Source organism: Macrotis lagotis, chromosome X (assembly GCF_037893015.1).
Source record: "Macrotis lagotis isolate mMagLag1 chromosome X, bilby.v1.9.chrom.fasta, whole genome shotgun sequence".
Taxonomy (NCBI): domain Eukaryota; kingdom Metazoa; phylum Chordata; class Mammalia; order Peramelemorphia; family Peramelidae; genus Macrotis; species Macrotis lagotis.
Window position 1 is genome coordinate 663,049,115 of NC_133666.1, and position 17,293 is coordinate 663,066,407.

General features: G+C 35.4%; 1 protein-coding gene across 1 annotated transcript in view; it reads left to right on the top strand.

The window, feature by feature from the left end:
- SLC15A4 (solute carrier family 15 member 4) overlaps positions 1-17,293 on the top strand; it is a 50,038-nt gene that overhangs the window by 20,105 nt on the left and 12,640 nt on the right. Inside the window, exons 3-7 of the mRNA XM_074205327.1 lie at positions 1,448-1,616; positions 2,171-2,248; positions 3,008-3,176; positions 7,345-7,500; positions 10,602-10,760. Of these exons, the coding sequence (XP_074061428.1) occupies positions 1,448-1,616; positions 2,171-2,248; positions 3,008-3,176; positions 7,345-7,500; positions 10,602-10,760 (731 nt within the window). The remainder of the gene's footprint in view (positions 1-1,447; positions 1,617-2,170; positions 2,249-3,007; positions 3,177-7,344; positions 7,501-10,601; positions 10,761-17,293) is intronic.

Genomic DNA, 17,293 nt, shown 5'->3' on the forward strand with positions numbered 1-17,293 from the left:
AAATCTAGCACATAAATGGGAAACCCTGAAGTTGAGGAAGGGGGTGGCGATTGGCCGAGGGCAGTGAGTCTGGGCTAAATGTGGGTCAGGTGAGTGACTTGACCACAATTCCATTTTAGGGAAGATAGGAGACTGGGCCTGAAATAGACAGTATTTGAGCTGAGTTTTGAAGGAACAGGAAATTCTAAGAAGCAAGGGTAAAATGAGCACATCTAAGATAAGTAGAGCCCCTTGGTGCAAAGGTGTGGGAGTGGACCCTTATATTTGTGGAATAATAGGAAGACCTGTTTGGCTAGATGTCACGTGTATAGAAGAGAGTACTATGTAATAAGACTGGAAAGGTAGGTTAGGGATTAAGAAAGTCAAGTAGAGGAGTTTGGAGCTGATCCTTTAGTAATAGTGTGCCACTGGAATTTGTTGAGAAAGGCGAGGAACTCCATGGCACTTGGGCTTTGTCACCATGTTGAGGCTGGATTGCAGTGAAGAAAAACTTGAGACAAAGTCTAGGGAAGCAGGGATGGATACTAATGTATATCAAAGGGGGGACGGTCAAGAGTTGCTGTTGAGGTAGAAGTGACACAACTGAATAAAGGAGAAAGAGATTGAGGAATCACAAATGACTCTCAGATTGGGAACTCTTACTGGAAGGTTGATGGTGCCCTTGGTAGAAAATAGGGCAATTCAGAGACCATGGATTCGGGGTGGTGGTGTTGAGAGAGAAAAATGGCTAGAGTTGCGTAGGTAGATCTGAGAGTCATTGGCATAATTACAAGTGAAACTATGGGAGCTGATGAGGAAAGAAAGAAAAAAGAATAAGAAAATACTAATCTGATAATAGCTGACATTTAGTGCTTTACAATTTGCAAAGTACTTTACAAGTATTATCTCATTTTTATCTTCACAACAACCCTATGAGTTAGGCACTATTATTATCATCCCCATTTTCAGATGAAAAAACTGAGGCAAGCAGGCAAACTTATTTGCGTAAGATCATAAAACTAGTAACTGTCTCATTTTGGATTTGAACTCAGATCTTCCTGACTATGTATTTCCTGACTTTAGAGTCTGACTTAGGGGTATCTGTTTTATACATTAAGAAATATTGATGTCAGCTAAGTCTCAGGAGATGTACATAGTCTACAGCTAAAAGTAGAAAGATTTCTTCCTCCAACATGGAAAACTATTGAAGCCACTATCTTGGAGCACCTTAAATGACTATTGTTACAATCATGCGCTTGAACTACTGGGGCCATTTCTTTGAAAGGTGGTATAGTATTTGTATACATAGCCACAGAAAAGGAAAAAAGGAATATAGGAAAGAAAGAATGGAATCCATAAATTATATAGAAAAATACAATCAATATTATTCCATTCTCCAAACTTTTTTTCTGCATTCATTTAGCTACAGATTAATATTAAACTAATAACTGTATTTTATTTCCTAAAGAGAAACCACTGGAGTATTGCAACAGACTCATAAACAAAGTTTATTTGATTCATGTAAAATGTCCCGTGGAGGACCATTTACAGAAGATAAAGTGGAAGATGTAAAAGCTCTAGTCAAGATTATCCCGGTTTTCTTGGCTTTGATACCTTACTGGACAGTATATTTTCAAGTGAGTGGAAATATGCAGAATAATTTGCTTCAGTTCCCTATGAAAGCCTCCCCAGTTCTTTCCCTTGTCTATAAAATGTTATTTTGGCTATAGTATAGGTCAGTGGACAGTAATTAATAAAAGGAAGTAAAAAACTTTAGTCATCCTGTGGGAATGGCTTTGTAAGGGACTGTTATCCAGACTTAATGTGTAATGTCAGGGGACAGATATAATGTAGACCTGTTGTTAGTTATAAAAACACCTAAAATTCATATCTTCTGCTCATGTACCAATTTAACCCCATAAATTTTCTAGTTATGGTAACTAGAGAATGGTAACCACTTAATACTTTTTCAAAACATTTTTCTTCAAATTTGGTTAACATTACTGATTCACTTATTTCTCTTTCCTTTCGTTCCCTGACCATTTTCTTTTTTGTGGATTAGGGTTGATTTCTATAATTGCTTAGAATGACCCCCTCTGTGCAGGGTATCTATGTTGATATATATCATAGAGGAATAACAGTTATTTCTTTAAAATCCGTTCTTAATCTCACATTTCTCTATTCTGTCTAGATGCAGACAACATATGTTTTGCAGAGTCTTCATTTGAGAATCCCAGAAATTTCAAGTATCACAACCACTCCTCATACGGTAAATAAAGCCTTAACTATTTGGATTTTGAAAATAGGATAAGTCTATATGTGGAAAAAACTTCATCCTTACTGCAATTCCTTTTCTTTACCAAAACCCTTCCCCCCCCGCTCAAAAAAAAGTAGTTGTGGAATAAATAGTTGTAAAGATAAGTTAATATGTTCCAGTTGTTCAGGTAGCACCAATTTTTGCACTATGAAAGGATAAAGTATGGATTTTGGTAGTGGGTGGTTGTTGGCAGTCAGTTTGTAGTGGAGAGCTAACTTAGATGGTCTGTATTGCTTTAACATCCTGCACTGTGCTGGAGCCTTGGAGTAGGGTGAGCTAGACCATACCCAGTGTTGTTGAGTGTGGTGGAATTAGCGGTAAGTTGAATTTGTGGTATTAAGCACATCTGTTGTCATCTAGGTACCTAAATCTGAAGAAAAAGTGCCATTTCACAAAAATGCATATCTTGAGTGAAAGCAATTTTGTATAACTCAAGTGGCTCCTCCCTCACTGGAAGAAGAAAGAAATGCTAATTTGCCTCATTTCTAAATATTTTTGTCTAACTATGAAGTACTTGGTTCTCAACTATGCAATTATGAAATAGACTATGAATAAATGTATATGTTGGCAGTAAGGGTATTTAAAAATGAAATGTACTATACACAAGGATTTCTTCTTTTTTTAAAAAAATCCTTATATAATTTAGACTTCAATAATTTAGATATCTTTGTTATGGGCAGGTTACCTATTGTCTCCATTTTAATTGTCCAGTTTCCAGCAGCCTGGCTGACTATGTTCGATGCATTGCTGATCCTGGTCCTTATACCTGTAAAGGACAAACTAGTAGATCCTATTTTGAAGAGAAATGGTTTGCTGCCATCATCTTTAAGAAGGATTGCAGTTGGCATGTTCTTTGTCATGTGTTCAGCCTTAGCTGCAGGTAAGAATGTGTGAGTGGCACCTGATTCACATTTCAGTCTCAAAGGAACTTCCTACAACAGATACAGATTGTGTCAGTCACAGTGGCAGGTGAGTGGCATGACAGGTGTATGCCCTACTTAGCATATTTTGTAGTGTATATAATACAGTCATTTTGCTCTTTATTTTTAGGAAGGGGCAAGGTAGTGCCTATTAGGAAACAAAATGCTTTTTTTTTTCTCTTGCTTGTTTAAATCATGTATAAAGAAGGAAGAAAGGAAAAAAAACCTTTCTATGCCAGACTCTGTGCTAAGTACTTTAGCATTATTATCCTATTTGATTCTCACAACAACCCTGGAGGTAGGTGGTATTATATCCCCATGTTAAAGTTGAGGAAACTGAGGCAGGCAGAGTTAATGTAGCTTGCTCAGGGTCACAAAGTACGGTTGGAGGTCGGATTTGAATTCAGATCCTCCTGACTCTAGACCCAGTACTATTCACTGTACTACCTCATCAGCTCTTGTTCTCTTTTTTTCTCTGGGAGATAGATATAATATTTTTACAACAACCACAATAAGTAACATTTATGTAGATATTCAAAGTTTACAAAGTGTTTTTATGTACATTACTTCATTTGAACTTTACCAATCCCAGGAGGTAGATACTGAATGTGTGTTTAGTTCCATTTTGCATAGGAGGAAATTGAGGTTCAGGGAAGTCAAGGGACTATCTGTGAGGATTTTCCTAAACAAAGATAATGGTTAATCTGGAGCACTCTCTATGTACAGGGGAATAGGAAAAGTCTGTGTTAGTAAGTCCTATAAGAAGGAAGGAAAGTAATTGATGGTTGTATTAGGAAGCTCTTGCTTAGGGGCTTTCTACATCTTCTCTGAGATCATTTCATGGAATTGTTTTGTTGTTTGTTGTTTCTTCTTGTTCTCAGAGAACAGTGACTTTCTGAGGGTGATAGCTTGTTTTTGTTTTTGTTTTTTGGCAAGATAGGGTTAAGTGACTTATACAAAGCCACACAGCTAGGTAATTATTAAGTGTTTGAGGCTGGATTTGAACTTAGGTCTTCCTGACCCCAGGGCTGGTGCTCCATCTACTGCACCACCTAGCTGCCTCCCGAGTGTGATATCTTGATCTGAAAGTGAATTGGATTTACCTAAGGTAGGGTTGTGCAGATTCTTCAACCTCATTTTCTCCTCTAAAGTCATGGAAGTTCCATACAAATGTGAATGGCAAGATGGAGGTCAGGACTTTAGAGATGACCCTGATGCAGTGGAAGATCTAGATCTTTTTAAGCTAAGATCTTTCCCAGGTATCATTTTGACTGAGGCAATACCCATTCAGTGATTTAAAGCTAGGTAAGAAATAAGGTAAAAACAAAACAAAAAAAAAATAAAATAAAAATAAACAAAAAAATCATTCTAGGAGGGGAAGACCCTCACCTGAAGTCAGGAAGATCTGAGTTCAGATTTAGCCTCAGACATTTCAGGAAATGTGATGGAGAACAAAGTAAAAACATTAAGCTTTCATTTACCTTGAGTGACTCTCATTATTTTTGTATTTGTGTTTGGGATATTATTGTAGTATTTGTGAATGAATAGTCTCTAAAAATGAGAGATGTATAAAAAATGAAAAGGTAGTACATAAAAAAGTCAGTCATTAACCACTGCTATTATGATGTCTCTCACACAAAAGTGATGGTTTGGAATAAATGTTGAATATGCACATGATGGCAATACACAGATGAACATTTTTATGCATGCATTTGAAGGATCTGTGATTCTGTCAGTGTCAGTCCTCCCATTCTCTTGACTTACTAAATTTTAGGGAATTGTCTGATCCACAGAAAGGTTAGGGGACCTTCCCTGGGGTCACACAGTGATTGTCAGGGGTGGGATTTTGAACATACATCTAAGGAAATCCAAGACCAGCAATTTGTCCACTATATCAGGGGTTCTTCATTTCAGATTTTGTATTTTTATTTATAATTTTCCTGCATTTTATTTTATGCATCTCAGAACATTATTCTGTGAAGGGTCCATGGGTTTCAGCAGATTGCCTAGAAGGTAGAAGCCAGAAAGGTTAAGAACCTTTTGTGCTACGTTACAGGACTCACTTTACATGGATAGTGGATCATGGTACAAACTTTTGTCATGACTAATTGTTAGTCCTGATCAGCAGTGAGATTAATGTGAACAGCAGCTAATGCATTCTTCCTACAAAAAGGTGTTTCTTATAAAAAGACCTTTTTGCTTAAAATTAAGTTTGTGATATCTTCTTATGGTTACACTAAGTTTCTTTTTTTGTGAAAAGGAAAGAGATTTGGTAAGTTGATGTTTTGGTCTTTTAATTCCACAAAAGTTAAAAGTGTTCACAAGGAATCTAGGAAAAGTGACAAGTTAAATGGTTAAAAACATGCTTAGATATCTGATGGATAGAGCTGAGGAAACATTTCACAAAATCACAGTGACCTCACAGGGCACCTAGGCCAGTCTTTGCTAAAATTGTTCATACTGGAACCAGAATCCTTTCCCCTCAAATTTATCTAACAAATTAACCTGGGAAAGGGGAACCCTCCCTGTGATGGGGAACCCTCTCCCACTTGAGGTAGCCTAATTCTGCTTTTTGATGATTCTCCAAGGGTTAGGAACTTTTTCTTTCCATCAGGTTTACATTTGCCTTTTATAAGTTTCACCCTCTGGAGCTAAGCAGAGCTAGTTTAATGTCTTTTACTACATGACAGTCCTACAAATGTTTGAAGGCTTTTGAAAGTATTTGGGAAAGTAGAAGCCTTATTTTTTAAATATCCCGGTGTAAGGTATTTAATCTAGAAGACTGACTTAAGGCTAATGTTACATACATAACATCTAACATATTATCTGAACTGTTTGTATTTAAATGATTCCATCTCCTTTGAAGGGTCTAATTCAGCATCTGCTACAGAGCTTATCAGCATATAACAGAAATTCATAAAAGGAATGAAAGAGATGCAGACTTACTTTTTGAATTAGTATCATAGTCATTATTGATAGATAATGAATATGGTCTAGGTTTGGTGGCATCAACTTCATAAGTTTTCATGCCAAACATAGTGAGATTGTAAGGGTGGAATGTTGAAGGTGTTTGAGGAAGCCTCTATGTTCAAAAATAGTGTTTCTTGTTTTCTAGTCCGAACTGAACTTTTTTTGGTACCAGCTATGTGCAAAGTTATATCTGAGGTAGTTTTTCTTTTCTTCTAATTTTTTGGTGTTGAAAGAAGGTAGAGAGTGAAGAACATATTTTAATGAAATTAGACAAACCATCATAAAAGCATTTTTCCCTAAACAGAAGGCAGTTAAAGTTGCATTTTCTTGTTGTCACAGTATTTATGCTTACTTAAAATGTAAGAGCATCAGCTGTATAGTATCTTTTTTTTTTTTTTTTTTAGTTTTTTGCAAGGCAAACGGGGTTAAGTGGCTTGCCCAAGGCCACACAGCTAGGTAATTATTAAGTGTCTGAGACCAGATTTGAACCCAGGTACTCCTGACTCCAAGGCCGGTGCTGTATCCACTACGCCACCTAGCCGCCCCTGCATAATATCTTTTACCATTTTTTTCTACATCCTTTATTTTACAACATCACTTTTCAATTAGAATAGAAATAACAAGAGACTACACCATCACCTGTTTCTTTTATTCCCCAAAACAATAATTTACCATACATACATAGAAGTATGTATATGTCTGTTATGAAGTTGCTTCATTGAGTAAAATTTAGATTTTCTGATGCACCAACAAAAGAAGTGCCATAACTTAATAAACTTTTTAAAAAAGAGAACTTTTTTTTTGGATCCCTGCTTCTATACCTATTGGAGAATGATTTATGAGGATAAGGAGAGAAAGGGAGCTTTCTCTTTGGATGTAAACTTTTTTCATTTTAAATGACTGTAAGAAAGTAGCATGAAAAAAAGTAGAGTAAACAATAGAAAATCCAGCATTACAGGTAGAATAGTATTGCATGTTAGGACTGCATTTAGAAGTTTAACTGCTGCCTCAGAAAGTATTTGTTACAGTTCTGACATATAATCTAATGCCTTGTATGAGATGATAAAAGAGAGAGGCTAGATAAAAGATTGCTTGTCAACTTCTGCTTCTAAGTGTCATATACAAACAAACAAAAACCTTTTGCATTTTTAATTCTAGGAATTTTAGAGAGTAAAAGACTGGACATTGTGAAGGAGAAAACAATTAATCAGACGATTGGAAATGTCACTTACCATGCTGCTGATTTGCCAATATGGTGGCAGGTTCCACAGTATGTGTTGATTGGAATGAGTGAAATATTTGCAAGTATAGCAGGTAAGCACTGTTACAAATTCAGCAGATGGGCTCAGAATATTGTTACAGATTCAGAAATGGCCTCTGTAAATATTTGTAAATCCATTCAGACCTATTGATGTATGCCTACTTGCTCTACTGTTAAAATATATGTACTTTAAAAATAACATTTTTAAATCTCCTGTCATGTTAGATCTACTTATATAACTTTTAATACAAAAAAATACCCTTATTTTTGAAGTTCAGTTTTGAAGCTTGTCCTTATTTTTGGATTCTTAGTTTCTGTTTCACTAAGTATATGAGATGTAAAGATCCTCTTTACTTTTAAAATAAATATGAGGTTATGTTGGGGGAGGGGGATATTTTATCTAGGTAGAAAATATGCCCCCTCTCAAATAAGTATCCTTTTGTGAACATTTTAATTTTTGATAGATTATGCATTCTTTATTAACTGTAAATTTATAATAAAACTTTTCCAAATTTAATTACCACACTGTATCAAAACTTGATTGCAGATTCTGTTTGATTAATGCCAACCTGTATTAATGCTAACTTGTAGCTGCTCTATAAGTAAGTCTTAGGATGTTATTTTTCCCTTTTAGAAAAAGCAGAGAGGTTATGTTTGAAAAAAACAATGTCTTTCCAGTTCTAAAGAAGATGAATATTAATTATCAATACAAATAAAACAACAAAAATTGAGTTTTTAAAAAACGTTATGATGGTAATGATTAGATTTTTATTTTCTATAGATTATAGTCATAAGTTACTAGTGGTATAAGAAAGGACAAGAAATTGGTCTTTAACATCTTTCCTCAAGTTTGTAGGATTCAACACTCTGTAAAAATGAATTTTTAACTGAATCCTAACAGTATTGGGAAGATAGTGAGAATATTCCTAGATAGGAGTCTATATCATCTACATCGATGACTTCACCATATAGAATTTTTTGTTTTTGATCTTCTCAACCAGGAAAAATTCAATATATTCATTTTTCTGAATAATCTCATTTATTTTTGATATTTTACTTTTAAAGGTATTAGAAGATATTGTGTTAATTCTGACTTAGTCCCTATGTAGATTTGTGGTTTCTGGACTGATGAATGTCCTGAGAGGCAAACAAGTATCAAGCAATTCTGTATTCTATAATCCTACCACCATATTTGTGCAGGGTTGGGGACCTATTCATTTCCCAGAAAGGAAGTAATTAGTATAGGAGTTATGGAAAGCTGAATCAAGAGAGAAACCTTATGCATATTCAGAAATAATGTATTGGTGTGTGATAACATCCATTTCTTAAAATATTATTTATGATTAATGTATCTATATGTGATCTTCAGCTTGTATCGTATTGAAAAAGATGATGATTTTATGAAAAGGTTACTTTTTGCATCTTAACCCACATCTAGAAAAGCTGAGCATTTGGCTTTTGATTGGAGATGATGATGATGATCCTCAGGATATGTTACTTATTTATTTTGTCCTAAATTATTTTTAATGTTTATTAAATTTGCAGTCGACACAAAGCAGAGTCCTAGGTAACAAAAGGATCCTGCCAACTGAGTGGCCGGGGCCAAATCAGAAAAGATGAAATTCAAGGGGCATAAATTTAAAGGTCTTCCACATGAGTCAGTCACAACAAAAATAACTTTATAAGTACTAGAAAGAGGAAGTGTGGGTAGAAACCCATTTGTCTGGAAAAGCCTGGAAATTTTATTGTGTTCTTTGATTAGTCTGATTCAGATTATGATGATGATGTTTGTCCTTCATTCTCAAAGAAGACCACATTGGGAGGATGCCAGGACAAGCACATGGATTGAATTTGGGTGAAGGGGGTTGAGTTAAGTCATCAGCCTAACTTTCTCCTGCAGAGCCACCTGGGTCCAGTGGCCAGACATGAATCAGAATGACTGGAGATGGCCCTGGATGCAAGGCAGGCAGGGTTAAGTGACTTGCCCAAGGTAACACAGCTAGCAAGTGTCAAGTATCTGAGGCTGGATTCAGTCTTCCTTCCTTCAAGACCAGTGCTCTGTCCACTGCATCACCTAGATGTCCCCTAGTTGGATGACTGAGTAGACAAGAAAGGCAATGCATGCTTAGGCTGCTTGAGAAGAAGCACAGCAATAAAGAAGGGTAGCACCTCTTTACTTTGCCCTGTTCTTTATAGTTTTTGCAAGGCAATGGGGTTAAGTGGCTTGCCCAAGGCAAGGCCACACAGCTAGGTAATTATTAAGTGTCTGAGGCTGGATTTGAACTCAGGTACTCCTGACTCCAGGGCCAGTGCTCTATCCACTGCCTTACCTAGCTGCCCTCTCTGCCCTGTTCTTACCATGTTTGGAACATTTCAGTTCTGAGTGTCAGAGTAAAATACCAGTAAACCCGAGAGTATTCAGAGGAAAGTATCCAGAATGATGGGTGGCCTCCTCACTCCCATTGCAGAAAAGAGTTTAGGAACTACATAAATTTGAGTCAAGAAAGAATATGACTCAACATCATTTCACATGAGGATCAGTTGAGAAAACTGGTCATATTTATTCTAGAATAGAAAACCTTAGGGGAAGACCCTATTGAGTAAACATTGCAGGACAGTAACTTTAGGTTTGATGTCCAGAAAACTCCAATGGTAAGTCATCCACAAATTTAGGGTCTGCATTCAGAGGTAGTGCATTCCTCTTGGTAAAGTCTGGCTGTTAGACCACTTGTCAGACATGTTGTACGAGTAATTGCTTTTCTGATTTGGGTTGAACTTGATGGCCTTTAAGATTTCTTCTAATTCTGAAATTTTGTGCTCAGTCTTGAAAGCAGTAATGGTCAGTTTAGAGCCCTTGAATATAGTGCTGTAGATTTTTTTTCTTAGGTTTTTGCAAGGCAACTGGGGTTAAGTGGCTTGCCCAAGGCCACACAGCTAGGTAATTATTAAGTGTCTGAGACCGGATTTGAACCCAGGTACTCCTGACTCCAGGGCCGGTGCTTTATCCACTACGCCACCTAGCCGCCCCTTAGTGCTGTAGATTTAATAATGAAAATGGATTTAAGTTTTGAAGGTTTTCATTGGTTTCAGTTCTGTTAGATTAACATTTAGTTACCTATATTCCATACTCTTTCTCTGTTTTTTTTTTTAACAGGGCTGGAATTTGCATATTCTGCTGCTCCAAAATCCATGCAGAGTGCCATAATGGGATTATTCTTTTTTTTCTCTGGAGTTGGGTCATTTTTTGGCTCAGGATTGTTGGCATTGGTATCGGTGAAAGGCATTGGATGGATGAGTAATCACACAGACCTGGGTAAGGATACTTTGCTGAGTTGAGTTTCTTGGGTAATCTGTTGCCACCTTTAATGAACAGGCAGTATTTCTTGTAATGTGACTTGCCTTGCAGAAATTATCATGGAACCTTGATTTCTTCACACATAGATTTTTGTTTCCCCAAGTTGTTTGTGGTGGTGGATAAAGACTCAAGACAAGTAAATATAGATTTAATTAAATGTCAGATTTTAGTGTGACATACTTCCTGTGTAGATAAACTGGTTTACTTGAAATATTTACCTGTAACGGTAACAAAATTGGTTGGCCGTACTATATACTACATACCACAGAGTATGATGAATGACATTACTTATAATTTTAGGTCAACGTATTTTATTATCAGCAAGGCAAGAATGACTAGGCACACTTAACTGTCAGAAATGGCAGTCATAGTAGATTAAATGGTGTCCTGATAACTGGTACTTTAATCTCATAATACATTTGAATTTAGATGATTCAGAGGCTATAGGGTTAAGTCCAGACTTCTAAAACACCTAACCTTATATTTTATGGTGACCTCTAACCCTCAAAAGTGTGTTATGCCCACGAAATGGTCATGTAGCCTTTGCTTGAAATTTTCAAATGAGTGAGAACCTTGAGTGGTTCATTCTACCTTTGTTAGGAATTCGTTGTTTACATCAGACCTAAATTTGCTTCTTTGTGATTTTTCACCCTTTTCATTGTTTGCCCTTTCAGTCCAGGGGGAACAAGCCTAATTCTTTTCCTTGTGACAGCCCTTTCCAGTCCCTTCAGCCAGTCTTCTTTGTCATGATTACCATCCTCATTGCCTTCCTGAACACCTTTTCAGCAATGCTTTTTTTTTAGGGTTTTTTTTTTTTGCAAGGAAAATGGGGTTAAGTGGCTTGCCCAAGGCCACACAGCTAGGTAATTATTAAATGTCTGAGGCCAGATTTGAACCCAGGTACTCCTGACTCCAGGGCCAGTGCTCTATCCACTGTGCCACCCAGCTGCCCCAGCAATGTTCTTTCTAAAGTGGAGTGTTTAGAACTGAATACAGTTCTCTAGCTGGGGTGTGACCAGGATAGAGGACAACAAGACTGTTATGGCTGCATTCCAGGTTACAGTGTTTCCAATGTCCTGCTGGTACAGTAACTGAGACCTGGTAGGTGCTGAATAAATATATAGTGATTGATTGATTCTCTTCATGCAGCCCAATATCACATTATTCTTCTTGGTGACTCTTTCCTGTGTTTCTTACTACTCTTTTGCCTCACTAAAAGTCCCAGATCTATTTCAGACAAATTTGCTATCTAATCATGATTGTCCCTTAAGGAGTTAATTAGTTGAACCCCAAGTGTAGGACTTAATGTTTTATTACTAAATTTAATCTGATATTAGTCATCATCCAGGTTGGGAAAAGACCCCAATTATAATTTTTCCAACTGCTTAGTCAGCTTCAGTATAAGTTAGTGTCATTTGTTTTGATACCCACATTTTATCCTAAACCTCTGGGTATAATCAACGCCCCAGTACCTGCAGTTGACATAAACTTTTCTTAGTATTATCTTTTGTATTTAAAGTAGTTTTATTGACCTTAGACATTGTCTGGTTGTGTTTCTTGTAAGTTTTTGGTTGTAAAAACATTTTATAAGTGGTGAGGAGTAGAAAGACAATAGATACATGGTATATCTATCATGGTTGGAACTAGGCAGGTTCTAACATCACTGTTGGTTCATGTTTAATTAATATGAACTGGTTGAGAATTGAGAGATATGTGAAGCTATATTAAACACAAAATGTCTAAAACTAAACTCATCTTTCCCCTCAACAACCTATTTCTTCTTACAAATTTGCTCATTTCTTTGAAGACACTGCTATTCTTCCAGTCTCTCAGGTTCATAACCTTGGCATCATACTTAACTCCTCATTCTCCTTCACATTACATGTCAAGTTAATTGTCAGAGCTTGCTCTTTTTATCTTTACAATATCTCTCAGATCAGAACCCTTCTTTCCACTTTAGTTTAGACACTCAGTTTCTCTTACCTAGATTACTGAACCAGCTTCCAATTTGGCCTTCTTGACTCAAGTCTCTCTCCACTCTAGTTTTAGCTATGCACTGCTGCCAAGCCAGTTTTTTTAAGCATATATATCTCTTATTTTGGTAACTTTAGTGACTTGCTCTTTTTTAGAATAAGCTCCTGTCCTTGGCTCCACCTCCTCCAGCTCGACAGGCCTTCACTATTTTTTTTCAAACTGCAATACCCTTCCCCAGCCCCCCAGCCCTTCTCTCTTCCTTGATACTGTCTGCCCCACATGCTTGACCTGTTCTCCCTCCTTACCTCATAGGACTCTTTTCTTTCTTTAGGATAAAATTCAAGCACCATCTTTGTATGAAATTTTTCATGATCTAAATTAATGACTAGTGCCATCTCTTTTATTTTTGTATTTATTTACTTTATATTGTATATTTCTTTATTTGTACTTGTTTTCTTCCCCATTTGAATGTAAACTCCTTCTGACAAGTTCATGTTTTCTCTGTTTCCTCAGTGTTTGACACATAAAAGGCACTTAGTAAATATCTGTTGATTGAATGATTATTTAAACTCCAAAACTAGAAGCAACTGGATATGTCCTCTATATCATTTCTTAGAAGTAAATTGTTTGCCAAGTAATAAATTAAAATACTCAGATATTATATATAATGCTCCCCAACTCTCAGGCCTAAACTGAACACTACTTTGGTTTATACCAAGAAGTAACCCCTGGACATCATCTTACACTAGATTCTCCTGGACTCGGTTAAACCAAGGATAATTTTCCTGACATAGTTGTATGGTAGCACATCAGTTACTTGCCTTTGGCCATAGATATCTTTATCCTTCCATAAAATAATAAACATTTATAAAGTACCTACTACATGCCAGCCATCATGCCTTTGCTGGGAATACAAATTACAAAAGAGGAAATCTCCTGCCTTCCAGGAGCTTATAATCTAATAGGGACAGAACCAAGGGAAGCTGAGGGAAGACTGTCAGGGCTTACTGGGGAAGCCAGGTAGAGGGAATGAAGATATCTGTTCTGAGCCTTCTCAGTGGAAGTTTAATTGGAGACACTACCTTAGAGGAAGACTCGAACCTACCCAATACTCTTTAGTATGTTTCTATTTACCTGGTGATCAAAACTGATGTACTAGGTAAAAACAAAACAAAACACAATTCTGGGAATGGATTGATTTAGATTGAAGAACTCTGATTCTTTTCCCTACCTGATTCCTGAGCAGTGTCATTCAATAGGAACATAGATTTACCACTGTGTGAACTTTAAAGATCATTTAGTCTTTTACAGTTGATGAAATAGGCCCAGAGTTATTAAGTTACTTACTTATCCAAGGTCGTAAGTGTCAGAGCCAAAGTTTTAACAAAAGTCTTCTGACTCCAGATTCAGCACTTTCCACTATATCATACTGACTTCCAATACTAGTAAGCTGGCAGGACAATAGGAGGCTTAGGCCTTTGTTTAAGTAGGCTCATCCTTAGAAAAGGAGGTATGACAGATTAGTGCACCTTTATGTAATAGATTTTTCATTTGTGGCTTTCATTTCCTAAGGATAAATAGCTTTTTCTCTTTCATTATTTCTATTGAAGTGTTTTGGAAAAAAATCAGTCAACTTATGAAAGCATTTTCTTTCTTTTCTGGCCCTGTCAAACTGTATAGAACATTTTCTTCTTCCTATTCTTTGTCTCCTAGTCCCCACTCCAGAATGTGCACCTATCAACAATTTAGAAAGAACATATATCCACACCAAACTCAAAACAACTCAGTATTCCAGGGAACCCTAAATGTCCAAGATCTTTTGTTAAATTTTGGGACACAATTTCATTGCATATGAGTTAGAAAAGTAGGTGTGCATTTATATGCATTCCATGGTCTCCATTGCTATATGAAATTCATAAAACCAATGTATTTCTCTCATTTTTCTTGTTTGGCTCATCTTATTTTTGATATGTAAGCTCATCTGTAGGTGAATGAATTTAGGATTAGGTTCCACAATCAGACTCTTTTCCCCTCTCCTCACTTTCAGAGAGAACTTGCTGCATGGTAACTTAAGGGTGACTTTTCAGAAAGTGCCACAGCAGCTCCATGGCAGTATATACAATATTTCACACTTATATTTCCCCATCTCTGAAGAAAAGGGAAGATTGATTATTCCAGTTATGCAAAACTCAGTTTGGTCTTCAATTTCATTGTTCTTTTTTCATGAACATTGTTATAGTGATTGTGTATTTTGCTGATTTTGCAAATTTCAATTTTGGTATCATAAGTGTTCCCCTACTTCTGTTTTTTTTTCATATTCACCATTTCTTATGGTGTAGAAATATCCCACCATCTTCATATACCACATTGTTTTTGCCCATTTCCCAGTTGAAGGCATCAGTTTTGTTTCCACTTTCTACTTCAGAAAATGTTATACCTTGGTACATATGAGACTTTGACTTTTGTGGAACTTGCCATGAGGGATTTGGTTATTTTTGTTTCAAGTCATTTAGAAATAATTGGTTTAAGTATATTTCTTAGAATTTCAAATTATTTTTCAGAATTCGAAATCATTTCAGAGCTCCACCAGTATTTTAGTATGCCTGTCTTTCTATACCTTCTCCATCACTTTTTCTATATCTTTGCCATCTTTACTAATTTCTGAGCATCAGTTGTTTGCCTTTTTCTTCTTATTGAGGGAATCTATCCTATGGAGAATAACCCTTGGTCTTAAATGCTTCTGTTAGTTGCCCATGCATTATGAATATTAGGCAGATCTATATCGGAAATTTTTGGTGCAAGATTTTTTCTGAATAAACAGTTTCCTTTCTTTTTCTAAAGTTATATTAATTTTTTATGCAAACCTTTTCAATTTCATGTTACTGAAATTATGTATTTTATACTTTTTCAACACTACCAAACTTTGGTTAAGAAGTCTTCTCCAAGTCATAGCTATGAAAGCTATCTGACATAGTCTCTTTTATTATTTATTTACTGATATTATTGTGCTAACTTTTAGTTGAATCTTTATAGTTCTTTAGAAATGGTATCTAAAAAAGGCATTTTTTTGTGTCTTATGATTATTTCAATTTCTTTGGCTTACTGTTATAGCTAGCTTAACTATCTTTTCAAGAATCATATCAAATATGAGACGTGACAGTGGACATCTGTGTTTTACTTCTGATTTAAAGGCTTCTAGTGTGTCTATTACAGATAGTGTTTAGATCTTGGTTTAGAAATTCTTTTTATCTTACTAAGGAATGCTTCATTTATTTCAATGGTTTTGAATATTTTAGACAGAAATTTATGACATTTTGTCAAAAGGGTGTTTTGTATTTCTTAGCATAATTATGTGATTTTTTGATTATCAATGTTGTCTATTACCTTTGTAATTTTCTTAATATTGTATCATTCCTGCATTTCTTGTATAAATCTAACCTGGATGTAGTATATAATAATCTAACCAGATATATATATATATATATATATATATATATATATATATATATATATATAATGATGTGATGTAATACATAATATATAGTATATAATAATCTTTTGTGTAGCCTCTTTGCTGATATTTTCTTCAATATTTTTGTATTCATGTTCAGTTGTGATACCATATATCATTCCTATTTTTCAGATAACTTGCATTTTCTTTAACTTCCCCCCTCCCCCCAATCTTGACTTTTCCCTAATATGTCCTGTGGTGGGCTTTGAATTCTGTTTACTCTGTTCTTTAGAATTCTACTACTTTTAGTGAAGATTTCCACTTTGTCTTCTAAGCTATTTATTTTCCTTCTAATTTTTGACCTTAGTCTGTTGAATTGATTTGCTTTTCTGTTTTTTTGACCAGTACCAAATAATGATTTGATACTTCTTTGTGCTCTATTCTTTTCTTTTTTTCTTTAAAATTGTTATTTCTTTTGCAATTCCAAGCTTTTTTTGCTTTCCAAATGAACTGTACTATTATTTATCTAGCTCTGTAAAGCATACCTTTTGGTTCTAAATCTGTAATATTTGGTACTAAATCTGTAATAACTTAAGTTTAATTTCTATCTTGACATGGCCTAACCAGTAGTTTAAATATCTCTCCAGATATTTAGTTTGCTTCTTATTTCTTTGAAAAGTGTTTTGCAACTATAGCCTTATGATTTTTCAAGTATACTTTGTAGACTCAGATATTTTATGTTTTTTTTAACCATTTTGAATGAGAATTCTTTCTAGATTTTACTGTTCCTGTTGCTATATAAAATATTACTTTTTAATGGGGTTTATATTTTTATATTATTTCTTTTCAGAAACTATTGTCTCAGTTAATTTCTTTGCTAATTTTTAGGGCTTCCTAAGAGTACCTACATCAGCAGCATGTGGGCCTAGTTTTGGTCTCATTTTTAACCTTTGTTAATGCCTTTGAGGTTTTTTTTTTTAATTTTGTCTTAGTACTATCATCAGCATTTGAAAAGATTTGTTTAAGCTCTACTATATTAAATAATTCAGTGAGGGAAAATTTTCAG